Source organism: Hemibagrus wyckioides, linkage group LG15 (genome assembly GCF_019097595.1).
Source record: "Hemibagrus wyckioides isolate EC202008001 linkage group LG15, SWU_Hwy_1.0, whole genome shotgun sequence".
Lineage (NCBI taxonomy): Eukaryota > Metazoa > Chordata > Actinopteri > Siluriformes > Bagridae > Hemibagrus > Hemibagrus wyckioides.
In genome coordinates this window covers 5,971,158-5,994,100 of record NC_080724.1, presented here as the reverse complement: position 1 = coordinate 5,994,100, position 22,943 = coordinate 5,971,158, and the positions used below count along the sequence as shown (strand labels likewise).

General features: G+C 39.4%; 1 protein-coding gene across 1 annotated transcript; it reads left to right on the top strand.

Moving 5' to 3' along the window:
- Positions 1-899: 899 nt before the first annotated feature.
- On the top strand, positions 900-22,937 carry sars1 (seryl-tRNA synthetase 1). Its single transcript, XM_058409454.1, has 11 exons — positions 900-1,153; positions 2,030-2,100; positions 5,881-5,961; positions 7,512-7,670; positions 14,419-14,562; positions 14,876-15,031; positions 17,271-17,492; positions 17,649-17,778; positions 17,976-18,133; positions 18,254-18,383; positions 22,499-22,937. The coding sequence occupies exons 1-11, from the start codon at positions 1,018-1,020 to the stop codon at positions 22,657-22,659; spliced, it is 1,548 nt and encodes a 515-aa protein (XP_058265437.1). The 5' UTR covers positions 900-1,017; the 3' UTR covers positions 22,660-22,937.
- The last annotated feature ends 6 nt before the right edge of the window (positions 22,938-22,943 follow it).

Sequence of the window (22,943 nt, the reverse complement as noted above, 5' to 3'; positions counted from 1 at the left end):
TAAATTTTTAGTATTTGTTTGTAACGTCTATATTTTAAATTATGAGAACACTCAGCGCTATTATCTTTCAGCGCTATCACCGTTAAAGTATCTAAAAGCCTCACCCCTGCAATTTACGCACGGCTAGATTAACCTTGCTTTTAGGAAAAGCAACTGGCTTAACCACAGTACGTACTGGATATTCACCGCAAGCTATTCCGGCTTGTTTTTTTTAAAGAATTCTTCGTCACCATAAATCAGACACGGATGTACTGGAAAAAGTTCATTTTGGCGAACCTACAAAAAAAAAAGTGCTGGTTCCGTGACCTATTTTGTTAGCTTGGGTGCCACTGTGCCAGAGCACGACTCGACGCCAACTCTGTGGCGACCTCGCTATATGATGGCGAATCTGAACTGAGTCTTACAGGTCTGAATACGACTTAGCCTAGAGTCGTTAACTATCTGGGATGTTTTTCCCTTCGTACATGAATTGACTGAGGTGGAATATTACAGCGAAACACAATTTCTAAGCCACCGCGGAGGCATGTCGATATTATCCGCCCTCTGTGCTGTACTGCAATTTTAGTACGAAATGTTGACTAAATGATTGTTTTAAGTGCATTTTACAGAACGGTACCAGTAGCCACTCAGGTCTGTAACTGTAAAAGTGCGTTTAAAATGTTTTATGAGCTTTACGTGCTCTGACAGAGACGCCTAATATTATCTCTTGAAAATACCACTTAAAAATGATCACGGACATAGAGAGCTCATCGCGCATGTGCACACCTTCACGCATGCCTAAAAACGCTAGGGTGACTTTCAAATAGGTCGTTGTAGTCTACATAAGCGAACTACATAGGGTATGAAATACTGGCTGCTTCGCCCTATGTAGTGCACTAAATAAGTAAAACTAATTTATTTGAAAATTAGCCCGTGATGGGAAGGGAACACTGAATCACTCCTCAGTACTGCGAAGTGGTATTTCAGTTCTGTGCTTGGTTGTCTTTACACCGTCTTTATACAAATACAGCGGACATCATGGTTCTTGATCTAGACCTTTTTCGGACGGACAAAGGCGGCGATCCAGAAATTGTGAGAGAGTCTCAACGGAAAAGGTTTAAAGATGTGTCCTTGGTGGATAAACTCGTTGAAGCAGATAAGGAATGGAGGAAGTGTGAGTGGCGTGTTACTTGCTAACAAAGCTAGTTGATGCTACGTACCCATATGGCCATCGAAAATTAGTTATTATATTTTAGTTGCAAGATAGTTTAGAATAATCCATTAGTGGCTTTTGTATATCCTAAAAATGACTGCGTATGAATTTTAAATTGATGGATGTTCATAACGAATTAGTAAGATGTTCCCAGCTAGCATGCTACTGTTAATTTGACTTGACTTGTCAGATTTGCAGAAACATGATTTATTGCTGTGCTGTCCTGTCCTGTCTGGTCCTTACATTACACTTCAGCAACTATAATAAGATTAGTTGATCAAAGACACGTATGTGTTGTATAGTAAGTGTAATTGTCTCAGTATGATGTCATCTTATCTCTAGAAGCAGTCTGATGCAATCCCTCTGACTGAACTACACATATCTATAGTGTTTGTAGTGTAGAGTTAGCCAGTAAAATCTTTTGCCTAATAATTTGCCTGGTTCCCAGTTGTATCTATTTTCAATCATCTGTTGGCCTTTTAAAATAATGTACATCAGTTTAGCTCAAAATTGACTTACTTTTGCACACATCGTGTACAAAAAAAGAATCAAATACTTGACAAAGTAATATGAGTCTATTGTGTCATGAAAAGTAGTCTGTCCCAGACAATTATGGCCCAGAATCAAGATTATAAAGATTATAACTTAGTGTGGAAATTTATTTGCAAAATAAAGAATAAGGAAACTTGCACTATTGCAAATTTAGGCCAAGTATTTCTTTCTGGGATTTTTTAAAAATGTTTTTATGAGAACATCAAAGATGTAGATTCAAAACAAATAACAGCCCCATTAATCAACCAACACATACCATATAATTTCTTCTTCTTCTTCTTCCAGGTCGCTTCATTGCAGACAACCTCAACAAGGCAAAGAATTTATGCAGCAAAACTGTTGGTGAAAAAATGAAGGTATAAATTCCAATGATTGAAGGGTTTCAGTCCAAGAAAACAATTCAAGTTTCTGTAGTTTGTTTGTCTTTGCTCCACATTTCAAACAATAATAGTAATAAATAAATAAAATAAACGTTTGACTAACAGGGTAGGATGGTAAACTTATTGCAGCATTCCACTGTATTGCATAGATGTGTATAACATTTGAGTACTGAACAAGCCAAATACGAGTCTTCCTGATCTCTCACACACACTTGTCCTCTGATCCTCGCTCTGCGATGCCGTGGTTTGTGGATTGAAGAACGCGCTGAAAGACGGGGAGGAGCCGAAGCCTGCCGGCATTTTCATATGAAATTTAAAGGGGACTGAGGCAATCACGAATTTGTGTACAGTTTATGGTGAATCGCAAATCACTATATGAGACTGTGAAAGCGCTTCAATAGTTAGTGTGATCACTCTGCTGATGGACGGTTGTGATAGACACAAGTCATCACTACTGCACTGAACAGTTTTCCAGTTGCCAAATGCCTCAGTGTTGTAATCACTTTAAATTATGGCATTACTACGTTGGGTGGGAGATGTGAGCGCATCTCTAATAAGTTCGACCACAAACATTATCCCATCGTGATCCAATCTGTAGCGTTTAATTAACTCACGATCGTTTGGATCGAGGGTTTGGAGAATATTTCGTCTTTCTGCCATTTTGTCCTCTGCTATAGAGCTTAACTCTTAAGCCTCTTAAAAGTCCTCCTCTCTACTCTTAACAAGTGTTTTTAGGGCTAAGATGTTTCGTGAATCATTTTTATCTTTACTAAGATTTATTCCTAAATTTAGGGGGAAAATTCTAAGAAAATGTCATAATTCTAAGAATTTTCTTAGAATTTCCTCACTAGGAGCAACTTTTAGGCTTAAGAAGCTTTGTGAATACGGGTGTCTATATATGCAATATAGAAAAAAATTCACCATATCTGTCTCAAGCAAAGCCATTACTATATGCATAGCTTTACAGCCAGTGTGTTTCATGGGGGAAGCAAAGCATTAAAAGGCCAACTATTAAGAGTGCAATACAACACAACTAGGATTTTATCTATTTATACAGTTTAATTTAGCTATTATTTTCATGTTTAATATCATTTTTGTGATTTTTTTTTTCCTAAAAATAGCATGTAAATATTTAATACATTGGTCATTAAAGCTTTTTTTGTGATCTAGTTACTTTTGATAGGGAATTAATAATTTGAATGATTGATTAGATGCTATAATATCTGGAACTGCCCAGGTTTGGTATCAGCCACTCATGAATAATAAATCAGCAATATATCAGTATTAGGGGTGAAACGGATCGCACGTGATCCGTGTGGATGACGACCCACGGTTCAGCATGCACATGACCCGCGGATTAATTCGTCATTTTTTACATTTGCTGATTAATCTTAAATTTTTAACGCTCGCAGAGTGAAAGACATTATTCTGCGGATACTGCTTCTTAAGCAGCCCTTTGCTCCAGAATCAGAGCGGGTTAAAGTGATTACCAAATCTATCGGGATGTTTATCACGGCAGACATGAGGCCATACTCTGTTGTGGAAAACAAAGGATTTAAAAACATATTGAAAGTGCTTGAGCCATGCTACGAAATACCCTCACGCACCCACTTCAGCATGAAGATCGTGCCTGAACTTTATGAACAGGAAAAAAACAAAATCATCGCGGACTTATCAGATGCATACTCTATTGCAATCACCACAGACGGGTGGACATCAAGGTCTACAGAAAACTACGTGACTGTGACTGCTCACTACATCACAGCGGAGTGGGAGATGCGAAGTCCGGTGCTACAGACACGCCCCCTCTACGAGAGTCACACAAGCACAAATCTAGTGCAGGTACTGATAGAAGCAGTAGCAGAGTGGAAGTTGAAGAGGCACAATGCATGTAGCAATATCCCAGTCACCACAGATAATGCCAGAAATCAAGTAAATGCAGTGACAGAAGCTGGACTCGGGCCACAGATATCTTGCTTTGCACATGTGGTAAATTGAGCATGCCAAAGGGGAATCTCAGTGAACCAGATGGTTCGCCTCCTTGGGAGGATCAGGAAGGTGGTTTGCTTCTTCCACAGAAGTACAACAGCAGCTCATGTGCTTAAGACCAAGCAAGAAATGCTACAGCTACCAGCCCACAAGCTCATACGTGATGTCACAACAAGATGGAATTCCGCATATGATATGTTGGAGCGCTATCTAGAGCAGCAGGCAGCAGTATACTTAGTATACTTTGCACTATGTCTCTATCAGAGACATTGTTATCTTGTCTGATGATGATGTGAAAGTGGCAGAGGAGGTCCTCCAGCTGCTCAAACCTACAATCTACAATGAATTCTACAATCCATGTGTGCAAATGAGGAAGACAGCAGCATTACTAGAGATGTCAAGGCTGCCATAAGAGGGGAACTGATTTCTAGATACATCTTCATAAATCTACCGCCCTTGATCCAAGGTTCAAGTCCCTGCCTTACTTAGAACCTGCCCTACACGAGAAGACATACAGTGATCTCACCACTGAAATTATGGCTACTGAAGAGGTAAAATAGTAATATTATTATCTATTTTAATAATAATAAAATTGAGTGCATTACTACTACTAATAATAATAATAAACTGCAGTCTAGGTTAAGCTATTTTTTACATGAATAATTGATGTTTATTTTGAATAATATTGGCATGTGTTACTGATTGCCTCTGAAATATATGATAAGAAATATGGTTAAATAACAGTAATTTTTTCTGCAGGGTCAAGCCACAGAGCCAACACCCACTGGAGCAGACACAGAGCCAAAGGCATCTGCTCCAGAAAAGAAGTAGCCATGGCAGAGCTTTTTGGGGATACCTTTGTGAAGGAGTCAGACACAGACAAGAGTTTTTCCTACACCATCAAAGAGGAGGTGGCATCGTACAGGGCAGCGAGCAGTATGCCATTGGATGGTGGTAATCCACTGGCATGGTGGAAACACAATGAGTGTAAATACCCTCACATTGCAAAGATGGCAAGATGCTACCTTGCTGTGCCTGCCACTTCAATTCCTAGTGAGAGGGTGTTCTCCACGGCAGGTGACATAGTGACTGCTAAGAGGTCTACTCTCTCCCCAGAGAATGTAGACATCCTCATCTTTTTTGAAAAAAAAGTTGTCATTATAAGATTTGGTCTGTTTTCAGGTTTCAGGTTGTTTTTCACATGCTGCACTTTAACAGCTATTGACTATTTTATTTTAACATTTTATTTATTCAACTTATTTCTTGATTTTATTTTTGTTAAAACCATAAGGATCCATGTTTTTTTTTTTTTGTTAAAACCATAGGATCCATAGGTTATTTTTTGTTAAAACCAAAAGTTCCTTGCTGTAATGTTCTTGTAATGAATGAAAAGCAAATTAAATTTGTATCCTCCCCTTTTTTTGCTGATCCGAAAAATGATCCGATCCGTGACTCAAAAATCGTAATGTGATCCGAACCGTGATTTTTGTGATCCGTTGCACCACTAATCAGCATCTTACTGTGACTCTCTAACATTTACTATTTATATATATATAATATATATAATGTGTGTGTGTGTGTGTGTGTGTGTGTGGATGGTGGCTTAGTATTTGTTCTGGGCAACTAGGTATGGACAGTGGCAAAACATTTGCGCTGTGCCTGGAAGCAACAATAGCATGCCTGGTGTGGCATCATGTGCTTGACATGTTACTGATGGCAGCAGGATTTTTATTATGTTTCTTTATATTTTGTTTTTACCATGACCAGAAGAAGGATCCAGTTGGAGATGATGAAACCCTCCCAGAGGAGGTCCAGAACCTGGAGACACTCACAGCAGACATGTTATCAGTGAGTAAAATTTCAGATAATACATACATAACATCATGTGTAGCACATCATGCACTAAGCCTGGTCACAGCCTTATTCAAAGTATGTTATTTGTTTGTTTATCTTTGTGATCATTTGGTTTGTTATGGATGTATTGTATAGGAATAAAACAAAAAAGGCATGTAGGAAAAAAATAATAATGGGGTTGTTGAAATTTAGTAATGGACTTGGCAGGTGAGATTGTTTTGTACCAATTGGCATTGTGTATGCTCACATGGTTTCTGGATATGTTGGAACCAATGACTTTGAATAGAGTTCATGTCATGTCGAAGAGTCAAAAGTGAAGACAAAATGTCTCTGAGGCCCTCTTGTGGCTGGCTGTGGTACAATTTTTTTACCGTACACATTTTTAGCTTAATCAATGGGACAGGTGGCAAACTTGCATCTCCAAAATAATTTTATGATTTTTCTTTATTATTTCTTCCTTAGAAGGCATCATAGTTTTCCAGGTGTGTTTTTGCATAGCGCAAACAAGGGAAAGGCTTTCTTCTTGCCAGCCTGCAAAAACACACCTGGAAGACTGTGATACCATCTAAGGATGAAATAATAAAGAAAAATGCAAGTTTGAAAGCCTTTCCTTAAAAAGCTTTGTGTAAAGCTTGTGAGAGAGTTGTCATGTGCACAGACCGACCAGTCCCAGCCATAAAGCCTTGTCATCCAGTTTGGACAGATGGCCTGATCTATGATGCTCAGAGTACTCAGTACTTAGAGGGATGGCTAAAGCCTTTGCAATCCTTTTGTAGCCTTCTCCTAACTTTCTACAACTTTATTCTTGAAGGCCTTTTAATAACACTTTCTCAACCATGGCGAATTTGTTGCAGCGCCATGCACTACGAACAGCAAAATCTTCAAGAAACCTCTGGTTTTTATTCTGATGTAATAGTGAAAAAACCACTACAATTGATTTTAGGTGGGTTGCACCTGATGGTATGAGCTAAGGGGACGATCACTCTACCAAACCAGATATTTCACTAATTATTTTTTAATAATTTTCAGGTTGTTGTAAAATATTTTCACTTTAATGAAGAGAGTTATGTGTACATACAGCTTTAAAAATGTTAGACTTCATTTATTTTATTCACCAAGGTGTAATGTGTTAAAAGATAAAGATTTTCATAGGGTATAATGACTTTCTATAGACACAGCATTACACTTTCACTTATTTTTAATAGTGGGATGACAACAAATGTTGCAGCTCTTTAACAGTACAGTTCTGTATGGTGTGGCTTTTGATTTATTGCAATCTGTGGATCACTGTCAAAAGCTTTACTCTATCTGTTATAAAAAATACTTTCACAGAAGTCTTCTTCCTCAAGTGTTAGCATTTTTTAAGTAAGTCTGATTCTGAGGCTAATCCATATTGGATGAAGAATAAAAGAATGCTGGATAAAATACACCATTTTTAAACAGGGTAAACCTCACAAGCTATAAAGGTGTTTCCAGTACTGTTTAGTGTTTTTATTACTAACAATGTTCTGTCCATTTCTGTTTGTATGTTATGTCCTTACCAGACACTGACTGTGACGCAGATTAAAAAGGTTCGAATGTTGGTGGATGAAGCAATTCAAAAAACAGACAATGAGAGGCTGAGCCTGGAGATGCAGCGCTTTGAGTACCTGAGAGAGATTGGCAACCTCCTACACCCTTCTGTTCCCATTAGCAATGATGAGGTTTGACATGAATTTTACACCAACTTTGCTTCAACCTGCTAAATTTGGAAAAGCTGGACCGACTTAAATATACATTGTTGTTTCATTGTTTCTGACTTAGTAACTCCGTAGGAAGAGTTTAATGCATAAAATCTGGTTGATTAGGTATCTTTATAACTGCTTATGTTCAAGGATTTTCACACACAGCAGTCTCTAGAGTAAAGTGCAGTGAGATAGAAAAGATCTAGTGGGTGACAGGTCTGCTGGCAGAAGAAACTCTGTTAACCATGCTGCAGTGTTGTTGATATATATATATATATATATCAACGTGTGTGTGTATGTATGTATGTATGTATGTATGTATGTATATATATATATATATATATAATATTTGTGTGTGTGTATATATATATATATATATATATATATATATATATATATATATATATAACACTATTCACAAAAAGTTAAGGATATTTTTGGCTTTTGGGTGAAATTTATGGAAAATGTAAAAAGTTAATGCTACAGTTATATTATATCATGAAAGTAGGACATTTAAGTAGAAGCATGCAGTGGTGATTTCCTCATCTCAAACAATTTATTGAAACAAAAGCCAACAACAGTGGTGGGTATACCACAACAAAAAAATGTCAGTCTCTCAATAATTTGTCATGTGCCCTTGACCATCAATTACAGCTTGACAACAACATCTCGTGCTGTTCACGTGTCGACTTATTGTCTGCTGAGGCATGGCGTTCCACTCTTCTTGAAGGGCGGCCCTCAGGTCATTGAGATTCTGGGGTGCAGGGTTATGAGGCTCTACACGGCGACTCAGCTGATCCCATAGGTTTTCTATGGGATTCAGGCCTGGTGAAAGTGCAGGCCACTCCATTTGAGGTACCCCAGCCTCCAGCAGCCGTTCCCTAATAATGCGACCTCGATGAGCTGGAGCATTGTCGTCCATGAAGATGAAATTAGGCCTGTGTTGTTCATGCAGGGGCACAATGACTGGAGTAATTATGTTATTCAGGTAGTATTGGCTTGTCACTGCACCATTCACAAGACGTAGGGCAGTTCTGTATTGAGTAGACACACCTGCCCAGACTGTAACACCACCACAACAGTGGCTGATGCATAGCACTCTCCTTGACGTCTCCAACATCGTTGGCAGCCATCATTTCTGCTCAACATGAATCGACTTTCATCAGAGAACAGCACTTAGGCCCACTCGTCCCTCGTCCAGCGTAAATGCTCCCTGGCCCGATGCCTGTGCCTGGTGGTGTGGTCAGGTACCCGTGCAGGTCGTCTAGCTTGCAGACCACGCTGATGTAAATGGTTTCAAATGGTCTGACATGACCTTTGGATGCCTCTCGCCTCCCTTAAATGTGCCTGGAGTTGAGTGGCATTCATCATCCGGTTCCGCAGGGCACTGTTCACAATGAAGCAGTCATCAATGTGGGATGTGGCCAAAGGATGTCCACTTCTATGCCTTTCTGTGACTCTTCCAGTCTCTCTGTATCTCTGCTGCAACCTGCTGATGACACTCTGTGACACTCTAAGCTCAGTGGCCACTTCCCTCTGAGAACATCCTGTTTGAAGCCTCGCAATGGCAAGGTACAGTTGATCAATTGTTAGGTGTGGTCTTGGTCTCATGATGTCAAAATTTGAACAGTATGATGAAGAGGACTGCTTAAAGCCCAATTCTAATTGAACCAGAAAATGTATTGGTCGATGCATGGATCAAACACCAGTTGTGAATATTGCCGTTAAGCACCTTTTTAGAGAACAGCAAGTTATGCAAAAAGTACTGAAACACTGAACAGTTGGACATGTGCATTCAAAAGTGTAGAGAAGGTCAAATTAAGTTCACCTGTAAAGGTTATAGTGCATTTTAGGTGCATCCTGAAATTTCACCCGAAAGCCGAATATCTTTAACTTTTTGTAAGTGGTGTGTGTATATATAATGTATATATATAAAATGTGTTATACAGTGAGTGAAATCTTGACGTACGAGTGAATCAACTTACGAGTTTTCCGAGATACGAGCTGTCGCTTGGTAGATTTTTTGCTTTAAGATACAAGCCGAGATCTGAGTTATGAGCGAGCTTACGCCACCCGCCACTTGGTAGCCCAGCGAGCGGTCAGTTCACGTGGTTATCTCTCCAGGTCGTGCGTTGGCACTGTGTAACGACACTTGCCTCACTCACTTTCCAAACATTTTGAAAGGGAGGAAGAATCAAACCTCCTTGGACAGGTTTTTATTGAAACACCCTGCAAGTGAAAGCGAGGAAAGTGTGGTGAAAAAGGCAAAAGTCAGTGAGGAAGATAATTAAGTGAAGTAAAAAAAAAAAAAAAAAGTAGTAGGAATTAAGTTTAGTGATAAAGTGTAGCATAGTGTGTAAGTTAAATTTAGCAATTAATTGTAGCATTAAGTGTGTACCGGGTAAGTTAAGTTAGATAGGCACAGTTTTTCCATTTCGTGCTCTATCTCCTCCACCTCTGCTAGCATCTTCCTCTGATCTTCAAGGTAAATACACTTAATAAAACCAGTTTATTTCTTTACATTCTTTTTTATTATATATTTTTTTTATATACATTATTTGTTATTTATAAAGTACATTTTTCTTATTTAAAAACCCGTAACAAAAAAAATGGGTGTGGTTTTTGGGGGGCTGGAACAGATTAATAGCGTTTCAATTCATTTTAGAAATTTAATTTGATATACGAGCAAATTGAGTTACGAGCTCAGTCACAGAATTCGTACTGCACGAGTTTAGCCCTGATCTTCAGTCGCCAACTAGTTTTGTGAAATCACTAACAAATTCCCGAAATCAGAGGCAAATCGGAGCTTGTGCACACGTGTGACAATCGCGCAGTGTGAATTCCCAAAGACGCAATCTGAGAGAATCGCAGATGAGAGAGAGTGTCTGAGAGAGTCGTTGATGCCCGTGAAATACACTATATTGCCAAAAGTATTCGCTCACCTGCCTTGACTCGCATATGAACTTAAGTGACAACCCATTCCTAATCCATAGGGTTCAATATGACGTCGGTCCACCCTTTGCAGCTATAACAGCTTCAACCCTTCTGGGAAGGCTGTCCACAAGGTTTAGGAGTGTGTTTATGGGAATTTTTGACCATTCTTGCAGAAGCGCATTTGTGAGGTCACACACTGATGTTGGACGAGAAGGCCTGGCTCTCAGTCTCCGCTCTAATTCATCCCAAAGGTGTTCTATCGGGTTGAGGTCAGGACTCTGTGCAGGCCAGTCAAGTTCATCCACACCAGACTCTGTCATCCATGTCTTTATGGACCTTGCTTTGTGCACTGGTGCACAGTCATGTTGTCCAAAATGTCTTTGTATGCTGAAGCATTCAGAGTTCCTTTCACTGGAACTAAGGGGCCAAGCCCAGCTCCTGAAAAACAACCCCACCCCATAATCCCCCCTCCACCAAACTTTACACTTGGCACAATGCAGTCAGATAAGTACCGTTCTCCTGGCAACCGCCAAACCCAGACTCGTCCATCAGATTGCCAGATGGAGAAGCGCGATTCGTCACTCCAGAGAACGCGTCTCCACTGCTCTAGAGTCCAGTGGCGGCGTGCTTTACACCACTGCATCCGACGCTTTGCATTGCACTTGGTGATGTATGGCTTGGATGCAGCTGCTCGGCCATGGAAACCCATTCCATGAAGCTCACTGTGCACTGTTCTTGAGCTAATCTGAAGGCCACATGAAGTTTGGAGGTCTGTAGCGATCGACTCTGCAGAAAGTTGGCGACCTCTTCGCACTATGCGCCTCAGCATCCGCTGACCCCGCTCCGTCAGTTTACGTGGCCTACCACTTCGTGGCTGAGTTGCTGTCGTTCCCAAACCCTTCCACGTTCTTATAATACAGCTGACAGTTGACTGTGGAATATTTAGGAGCGAGGAAATTTCACGACTGGATTTGTTGCATAGGTGGGATCCTATCACGCTGGAATTCACTGAGCTCCTGAGAGCGACCCATTCTTTCACAAATGTTTGTAAAAACACTCTGCATGCCTAGGTGCTTGATTTTATACACCTGTGGCCATGGAAGTGATTGGAACCCCTGATTCTGATTATTTGGATGGGTGAGCGAATACTTTTGGCAATATAGTGTATTTGGCATGCTAAATATCTGGACCTGTCGGAGAATCGTGCAGTGTGAAAAGAGTTCTGACTGAAAAATATGTCGGCGATGACCTACAGCCAATGAGAGAGCAAGATACAGGGCGGTGGTCATTTCAAGGAGGAATTATAGACCACAATATCAGCGAGCATGGCTTTGGTTGGAGCATGTAGTTATATATGTAGTTATATCAGAATAAATATCCCACCACTTTGAAAATTGTGCAGTGTGAACTCGGCATAAATCTAGCTAAAATGAGATCCCTCTATCGATTTCGATTGACAATTCTGGTGTTCAATAGCAAATGCCAATTGAGCTCCATGGTGCCGGGCAGTGAGCACAGGGCCAACTAGAGGACTTGGGCCCTCAGGCCACCCTGAAGTCTGTTTTTGATTGTTTGGCCAAAGACATTCACACCAGTAACCTGCTGGAGGTCATTTTGTAGGGCTCTGGCAGTGCTCATCCTGTTCCTCCTTACACTAAGAAGCAGATACCGGTCCTGCTAATGGGTTAAGGACCTTCTACGGCCCTGCCCAGCTTTCCTAGAGTAACTGCCTGTCTCCTGGAATCTCCTCTGTGCTCTTGAGACTGTGCTGGGAGACACAGCAAACCTTCAGGCAATGGCCATCCTGGAGGATTTGGACTGCCTGTGCAACCTCTGTAGGGTCCAGGTATCGCTTCATGCGATAGAAACCATTCCTGTTTTGAGGGTCATCTCATTGCTGTCCATCTAGTGCACCTGTTGTTCATTTCATTAACACCAAAGCAGCTGTAACTTTGTTACTTAACTGACCAGATCAATATCCCAGGAATTTAACTGACTTGATGCTATATGCTACACTGATTAAAAACAGGTCTTTTAATTTTTTTGAGCAGTGTATGACATCAATTTCATATGTAGGTTGAAACACAGTAATCTGACAGAAACAGAAATAGCTATGTTAAAATTAAAATTAGGTGCGGAACAGCCAAACTCTGCTTCTAAGGTGAGGTTTTGGAAGACAAAGCAAGGTCTCTTCCAGGCAAACATTTCAAATGAGGACTTCAAAAGAGGTTTCAAGATGTGCTGTTCAAGCTATTTTGAAAAAGCACAAAGAAATGGTTGTTGAGGACAGTAGATGCAGTGGTCAGCCATGGAAACTTGTCGGACCCAGGTAAGTCTGGGAATAAGTGGTTTTTATGAAAGAAGCTTTTTGAGAGCTGTACAATAATAGTGTTTGCAGGCAACAGTAAAGCAGGGTGGAGGTTTCTTCCAAGTTTGGGGTTGCATCGCTGCAAATGGAGTTGGAGATTTGGTCAGGATAAGGCAGGTACTGGCCCCAAATTTATTCTGCAGCAGGATTATGACCCCAAACATACAGGCAGTGTCATTAAGAGATATTTCCAGCATAAAAAAGAGCAAGGCGTTCTGGAATTGATGGTTTTGCCCCCCACAGAGCCCTGATCACAACATCATTGAGACTCATTACATGAAGGGACAGAAGGATTTGAGGCAGCTTACATACACATCATACAGATCTGTGGTTAGTTTTTCAAGATGTTTGAAACAACATACCTGCCGAGTTCCTTCTAAAACTGTGTGTAAGTGTACCTTAGAAGAATTGATGCTGTTTTGCAGGCTAAGGGTCATACCAAATATTGGTTTGATCTGGATTTCTTGTTTAAGATTTGTTAATTTTTACTTTCCCTTTTGGTAAAAAAACTATTCACACTTCTATTTTTTAAAGCATTCTTACTTTACAGTATATTTTTCACACCTGCTTAAAACTTATATATATATTGTTGTTGAGCTTTCGGGTTTGCTCCCTACATGCGTGAGGGGTCGCCATAGCAGACCAACTGGTCCACACAACAACTTGGCACAGGTTTTACGCCGGATGCCCTTTTTATCCGGGAGGACCGGCACTGCATCCAGTGGCTGGGGTTTGGGCACTGGCTGAGAATCAAACCCAGGCCTTCTGCATGGTAGACGATGAACCTACCGCTGGGCCACCAGCACCCTTACCATGTACACATTACAAATTAAAGTTTCTATTAATGAATGCATCAACACTTGTTCACTAGGTCGTTCATTTTCCCTGCTTCCACCTCATCAATGTCAAGAACTGACTGTTCATAGACATATTTAAAGCATGTCATTGGGCAAGCACAGTGGAGGTAGGAGTGTAGTGATATAGGATTGCATGGCTCCTTCTGAAATCAGCTTACTAATCATTATTGACGATGTAACTCCGGATGTTAGCAGCAGAATGGTCTCGGAAGTCTATAAAACATTCTATCTGCCAATGTACAAAGCAATTAATCTAGTTCATCATTCAGCAAGACAGTGACCTAAAACACTCCAACACAACAGGGGTTAAAAAAACGGAGGAGGAGGAGACTGAAGAGAGAGACCCTCTAATACAAACAGTGAAAGACAAAAAAAGGAAAAGGCCTAAATACCTAATAATTGTGGTGCTCTGCCACCAAAAGTTCCATGTTCTAAGTTGTTTATCTAAATATCAGGAAACCTAAAATTTAAAAAAAATAATGCTTTTTCCTTCTGGCATTCTTCTTGGCAATACTACTTAGCATAATTTGCACTTTTTAGGTTGTTGATGAATGTCACTCTTCAATAGGATGCTGATAATAAAGTTGAACGCACCTGGGGTGACTGCACAGGGCAGAAGAAGTACTCTCATGTGGATCTGGTTGTCATGGTGGATGGATTTGAAGGAGAGAAAGGTGCCATCATTGCAGGAAGCAGGGGATATTTTTTGAAGGTTGAGTATAAACATTTATGCATAATTAAATCTAATTTATGCATAATTAAATCAATTATACAAAAATGATGACTATTGTGCATGTATGGCTCTCTTTTCTGTTTATATAATGTTGAACCACAGAACTTCAGAATATGATCCTCTACTGAATAATGTTGAATACTGTTAAGCTGTGTAAAAAGTTTCTGCTAATTGATAAAAATGTAAATATTTATAATAAAATGTTAATTATTATGGTATAGTTTTTCATTTTGGAACACAATATGTGTAATAACCACTTATTGTGTTTGTGTTGTATTATTATTTTTATCAGGGTCCTCTAGTTTTCCTGGAGCAGGCTTTGATTAACTATGCCCTACGGATTCTTCACAGCAAGAATTACACTCCCCTGTATACACCTTTCTTCATGCGTAAAGAGGTCATGCAAGAGGTTGCTCAACTCAGCCAGTTTGATGAGGAACTGTATAAGGTTTTTACTTTTTTTTTTTTACTTATTGACAGTGGTGTAAAATGGAAGAACTTGTCATGTTTGCATATGTAAAAACTGTATGTACAGCATGAACTATGAATTTAGTATGTTATTTTTTGGGGGCAAAAAACTCTACATATGCTATTCATGTGAATGGGAGATGAGGCCATGTTAGTTCTGTCAGTCTCCTGGTTATAATCATACACTGCACAAAACGATTAAGAAATAACTTAATCATCACAGTATAATACCAAGTCAGTTAAACTGTAGGGATATCAATTTGTCCAGTTAGGAAGCGTAAGAGATTGTGAATCAGTTTCACCATCTTTGGTGCAAATGAAAGTGATAATAGGTACACTGGAGAGGCAAAAGCGAGACAACCACCAAAATGGAATGGTTTTGATGGTGATGGCCACAGACAGTTGCTCTTTTCTTATTTTTAATTTATCTCTGGTTTTGTGTATTGTCAGGGTCCTTGCAGCTACTTATAGCATGAGGCAGTACCTGCAACCTATTTATGTTGCACAGATTGTCCAGATTCTCCATGATGGCACATCCATACATGGCATTACTGTAAGGTTTGGTGTGTCTCCCAGCAGAGTTTTAAGAGCATTGAGGACATATTGGGAAATAAGCTGTTACCATGCAGCTTGATTGACATTCTGAGATGATATGAGAGGTTCACACTGAGCACCTGTCAGACATGAAAGTCTCTGGAGATGCCATGGTGAATGTTTTGCTGCCTGAAACATCATCCAGCATGTTTGGTGGTGGGTCAGTGATTATCTGGGAGGGTTGCATGAACCTTTATGTGCACGCTAACAGTATTAGGTAATGGGATAAAAGCCTCAGAGCCATTGTCAGACCTTACGCTGATGCAGTGGGCCCTGGGTTCCTCCTGGTGCACGACAATGTCCAGCCTCATGTGGTCTCAAGTGTTTAGGCAGTTTCTATTTGTAGAGCTGGTTATTGGTGTTACTTGATAGAATAAATAAACAAGCCTAAATTTAGCAGTATTTTGTTCTTATACCTGTGTCGTAAAATGTGCCTCATAGTGCACATAACTACAACACTGACATTTGAATGCCTTTGTGCGCTCTTTCTCCGAACTTTGCATTTGTTCACCTCATACACCCATCTACTTATGATGTAAATGTTTCTGTTTTTAGTTTTGTTTACATTTACATACATGTTAAAAAGATTTTAAAAAGTGTCATTTATAACATATAAAAAAGTAACATGAAATATGTCTCATAACAAGTCTTGAAAAATCAGCTAAAATTGACTGCAAATTTTAACCAGGCAATATCTATATTCTGTGTTTAACCCTATCTGTGACTTTAGTACAGCTTGAGGTTAGTGGTACAGGTGACATAGTAATCCAAAATTTTAAAAATCCAATTTTAAATCCACATACTTGACCCCATCTCATGCAGCATATCCATTTTGAGGGCAAAGGATTCTTGGCCGGTACTCTAACCCTAAATAAATGGAAAGGGTGGGGGGGGTTTTTGTGTGTGTGTTCGGGGATCCGGTTTTGAGGTAAATTCTACCTGTTTCTGATTAACGAGGATGGAAGAAGTGGACAGAACATATGAAGAGAGAAAGTATGAGAAGAAAGTTGGGACAGCCAGCACTACCAGGACTGCCTAACCCACTTTTGCTGGGCTGTGGCACTGGACATACTTTGTGGTCCCATTAGTCAATTGGGCAATGAACAGCACTACAAAAAGTGCTGTTCATTGCCCAATTGCACAACCTCCTTTGTATCATACTCTTTTTGTATCCACATGCTCGAGCAGATTAGTGACTGTTGTTTAGCATAATTTGGACCATGAGCTGGCCTTCCTCTGGCAATAAGCAGAATAACAATGGCCTCCTTACTTGACTAGATCCTACCTACACAAAAGAATAAGTGTTTTCTTTAAATATGAGGTGATGGCACATAGTGCTGGTGGTAGAATTGCATACTATCTATTGTAAAATATTTTGTCTGCTATTTGTTCATTTCTGGAAGAATTTGTGTTTCTTGGACAAGAAATTAATGTTTGGTACTGAACTTCAATTATGCAAATTGTATTTGAGTTTTGAAAAAATTACAAAATAAAATTAACATTAATTTTTACGTTATAATAGATTGTTATTTCTTGATCATACTTGAGTTACCTTTGGGGTTTCATTCTATACATTTTCTCAGTTTCCTCTTTTTCTTTTTGTTCCCTCAACCCTACCTTTGCAGGTTATTGGGAAAGGCAGTGAGCGTTCAGATGATACGTCCGTGGATGAGAAGTATTTGATTGCCACTTCAGAACAACCCATAGCAGCCTTCTTGAGAGATGAGTGGCTTAAGCCTGAGGACCTGCCACTCCGCTTTGCTGGCATTTCTACCTGCTTCAGACAGGAAGTGGGTTCCCATGGCCGAGACACCCGTGGCATCTTTAGGGTCCACCAGTTTGAGAAGGTAAGTTTGGTTATCACAGAAGATGGGCAGTTTTTGTTGCATACTTGGCTTATTAACTGGGATAAATTTAGCAAAATTTGCAAAGATTGGTAGTAGTAGTATTCTTTTAGTGACTGAACCATAACTTTTTTTTTAAAAAAAAAAATTCCAACACAGATTGAACAGTTTGTGTATGCCTCACCTCATGAAAACAAGTCATGGGAGATGTTAGAGGAGATGATCACAACGGCAGAAGATTTCTACCAGTCCCTAGGAATACCTTACCGCATTGTTAACATTGTCTCTGGTCAGTCTTTTTCTTCTTAAGTTCCTTTTTTATTTCTTCGGAAATGGAAAGTTAAATTTTAATTTCCAAAGATGTTATCTAATACAAAGGTAATAAAAAGGTTAAAACTGGTTGAAAAAGCACTGTGGTCATATATGCTCTCAGTTTTGTGGGTGAGTTGAACCTCCTAATAAATATCATTTTGGCCTGTTTTGTAGGTTCTTTGAACCATGCAGCCAGTAAGAAGCTGGACTTAGAGGCTTGGTTCCCAGGCTCTCAGGCTTTTAGGGAGCTGGTGTCCTGCTCCAACTGCACGGACTATCAAGCTCGCCGCTTGCGTATACGCTATGGCCAGACAAAGAAGATGATGGACAAGGTAAGGTTCTCTTTTGTTAGAGAAAAATTCTTTTTAGAAAGATGTTTGTGCTAATAATTTTATACTCATGGAAAATTTTAAATTATAATAAGATGATGATAAATTACCTTTTTGTGGCAGGCTGAGTTTGTGCACATGCTTAATGCAACCATGTGTGCTACTACCCGTGTAATATGTGCTATTCTGGAAAACTACCAAACTGCAGAGGGCATAATTATTCCAGAGCCACTCAGGGAGTTCATGCCTCCAGGTAATCTCATAGTTTTATTTATATATATATTATACACACACATGCACTTATGTGTATGTATACGTATATACACTCCTAAACAAAATATTTAGACCGTGGGAAACATTACAAATAGACACAAGTACAAGAAGATGAGCAAGAGACGAAAAATAGAGTAAGCAATTTATTGAAAACTGAATTTAAACTAACAGGCTGATCAAAAGTTTAAGACCATAGCCTTAAAAAGTTAAACTTTGTGCAAAAATATGGCTTTCATGTCATTATCCTTCAGGCCATTGTGACCTTCTGATGGCAAAGGCAAAAAGGCTGTCTGTCTTTGAACGTGGGAGGATTGTTGAACTGCACAAGCAAAGCCTCTCACAACGTGCCATCACTGCCAAGGTTGGACACAGTAATACTGTCATTTTAAATTTGTTAAAAGATGCATAAGAAGAGTAACCCTAACCCATGGGACAAAAAAGTCAAGTGGTAGACCCAAAACAAACTCGCCTACACTGAGCAAGAGGATTCGACGGGCTGTCCATCAAGACACAGGTCGATTGTTGACCCAAATTAAGGCCCTTACTGATGCTGACTGCAGCCCAATAACCATAAGATGACATCTGCAGGAGAAGAGCTTAAAGAACAAAAAATGCCTTCAGATCTTCTCCCATGCCACAAACTTGCCCGTTTGTAATTTGGAAGGGAGCATCAAACATGGGTCATTGAAAGGTGGAAGAAAGTTTTATTCTCTGACAAGAAAAAATTTAACCTGGGTGGTCCTGATGGCTTTCAACACTACTGACATGATAAGGAGATCCCACTGGAGATGTTTTCTACACCGCACAGTGGAGGAGGCTCCATCATCTGGGGTGCTTTTTCCTTCAATGGGAAAATGGAGCTTCAGGTTGTGCAATGGCGTCAAATGCGGCTAGCTATTTGGACATGTTGCAGAGGGCACCCATCTGGGCCCTCGTCTGTGTGGTAATGACTGGGTCTTTCAACAGGACAATGCTACAGTTCACAACGCCCGCCTGATGAAGGACTTCTTTCAGGAGAATAACGTCACCATCCTGCATGTTTCCCTGATCTGAATCCCACTGAGAACGTTTGGGGATGGATGGCAAGGGACTTTTACAAAAACAAACGTCAATTCCAGACCATGGATGCCCTTCATGAAGCCATCTTCACCACATGGAACAGCCTCCTAGAAACAGTCGCATCAAGCATGCCGAAATGAATGTTTGAAGTGATCAACAAGAACAGTGGGGCTACTCACGCTTTTAATTGTTTTGTGGGTTTTTTTTGGCCCACGGTCTTTTGAATTTTTGATCAACTGGTCAACTTGAACTTTTGATCAGCCTGTTTAAGTTTAAATTCAGTTTTCAATAAATTGCCGGCTTTCTATTTTTGATCTCTTGCTCTTGTTTCTTCTTTTGGTATTTTGAAGAAGTACTTATAACCTGGTTACGATCCACCAGTGTGAAGTGCGAGTACTTGTAATGTTTTTTCCCCGGTCTTAAGATTTTGTTCAGGAGTGTGTGTGTGTGTGTGTGTGTATATATATATATATATATATATATATATGTATTATATATATATATAATATACACACACACACACACACACACACACACACACTCCTGAACAAAATCTTAAGACCGGGGGAAAAAACATTACAAGTACTCGCACTTCACACTGGTGGATCGTAACCAGGTTTTATATATATATATATATATACACACACACACACACACACACACACACACACACACACACACACACACACACACACACACATATATATATATACATATACACACAGCTCACAGCGCTGGAAAAAAAATAGAGACCACTGCCCACTCTCCAGATTTGAAACCTATGGAAAACCTCTGGAATGTCATCAAGAGGAAGATGGATGGTCACAAACCATCAAGCAAAGCTGAGCTGTTTTCCTTTTTGCAAAAAGATACCAAACAGCAATGTGAAAAAGTGGTGGAGAGCATGGAGCCAAAACACATGCAAATCGGGGTTATTCTACCAAATACTGATTTCTTAATGTTATTTAGCCAAAGCATTAACACAGTTTGTTTACAAATTATTTGCATTTTGTTTTATTTAAGTTGTTAAATCTCTGCAAATAGTGCATGATCTGGGGTTATTTTGATGTGTTGTCAATTCATTTAAATATGCACTCTAACAATAGTTATATTTTGAATTTAGGAGAAATATTGTCAGCAGTTCACAAAAAATGAAACAAAACTGTTCATCTCACCAATACATTCACCTGTATGAAAAAAAAACATAAGAAACTGATTATTCTGCAGTGGTCTCTTATTTTTTTTTCCAGAGCTGTGTGTGTATATATATATAATGTATATATGTATGTGTATATATGTATGTGTGTATATGTATATATATATATGTATATATGTATGTATAATATGTATATATGTATGTATAATATATATATATATATATATATATATATATATATATATATATATATATATATATATATATATATGTACACTATATTGCCAAAAGTATTCGCTCACCCATCCAAATAATCAGAATCAGGTGTTCCAATCACTTCCATGGCCACAGGTGTATAAAATCAAGCACCTAGGCATGCAGACTGTTTTTACAAACATTTGTGAAAGAATGGGTCACTCTCAGGAGCTCAGTGAATTCCAACGTGGAACTGTGATAGGATGCCACCTGTGCAACAAATCCAGTCGTGAAATTTCCTCACTCCTAAATATTCCACAGTCAACTGTCAGCTGTATTATAAGAACGTGGAAGTGTTTGGGAACAACAGCAACTCAGCCACGAAGTGGTAGGCCACGTAAACTGACGGAGCAGGGTCAGCGGATGCTGAGGCGCATAGTGCGAAGAGGTCGCCAACTTTCTGCAGAGTCAATCGCTACAGACCTCCAAACTTCATGTGGCCTTCAGATTAGCTCAAGAACAGTGTGCAGAGAGCTTCATGGAATGGGTTTCCATGGCCAAGCAGCTGCATCCAAGCCATACATCACCAAGTGCAATGCAAAGCGTTGGATGCAGTGGTGTAAAGCACGCCGCCACTGGACTCTAGAGCAGTGGAGACGCGTTCTCTGGAGTGACGAATCGCGCTTCTCCATCTGGCAATCTGATGGACGAGTCTGGGTTTGGCGGTTGCCAGGAGAACGGTACTTGTCTGACTGCATTGTGCCAAGTGTAAAGTTTGGTGGAGGGGGGATTATGGTGTGGGGTTGTTTTTCAGGAGCTGGGCTTGGCCCCTTAGTTCCAGTGAAAGGAACTCTGAATGCTTCAGCATACCAAGACATTTTGGACAATTCCATGCTCCCAACTTTTTTGGGAACAGTTTGGAGCTGGCCCCTTCCTCTTCCAACATGACTGTGCACCAGTGCACAAAGCAAGGTCCATAAAGACATGGATGACAGAGTCTGGTGTGGATGAACTTGACTGGCCTGCACAGAGTCCTGACCTCAACCCGATAGAACACCTTTGGGATGAATTAGAGCGGAAACTGAGAGCCAGGCCTTCTCATCCAACATCAGTGTGTGACCTCACAAATGCGCTTCTGGAAGAATGGTCAAAAATTCCCATAAACACACTCCTAAACCTTGTGGACAGCCTTCCCAGAAGAGTTGAAGCTGTTATAGCTGCAAAGGGTGGACCGACGTCATATTGAACCCTATGGATTAGGAATGGGATGTCACTTAAGTTCATATGCGAGTCAAGGCAGGTGAGCGAATACTTTTGGCAATATAGTGTATATGTGTATATATATATATGTATATATGTATGTGTATATATGTATGTATGTATGTGTGTATATATACACATATATATACACATTATATATATATATATATATATATGTGTGTATATATATGTGTATATATATATATGTGTGTGTATATATATGTGTATATATATATGTGTGTGTATATATGTGTATATATATATATATATATATATATATATATATATATATATATATATATATATATATATATATATATATATATGTGTGTATATAATATATATGTGTATATAATATGTGTATATGTATGTATATGTATATTATGTTATATAAAAAATAATTTTTTTATGATTCTTTAATTTAGGCCTGACAGAAATAATCAAGTTTGTGAAGGCAGCTCCTATTGACCAAGAGTTATCAAAGAAGCAGAAGAAACAACAAGATGGCGGGAAAAAAAAGAAGCAGCAACTAAATGCCACTGACTTGCAGAACAAAGTAGAGAATATGTCAGTGAACGACTATTAAGAAATTCTGTCCTACAGCTATTAAGTACTGGCCTCTTCTATTTACCATAAGTCTTATAATATTTAGTTTAATACCTATTTTTCCCCAAGTCTTTTGGGTGGTTGTCATGCACATGCAAACCTATCAATATTAGTAAGTTTCGACAGGAAACATAGCTTCATGTTCACTGGTTCCTGCTTTTCCTGTCAGCAATTACAGTACATGTACAGTACTTGCTTTAGACATCTTCAGAGGGATGTGAATATGGTAACACAAACAAATAAATGAATGTGAAATGATGTCTT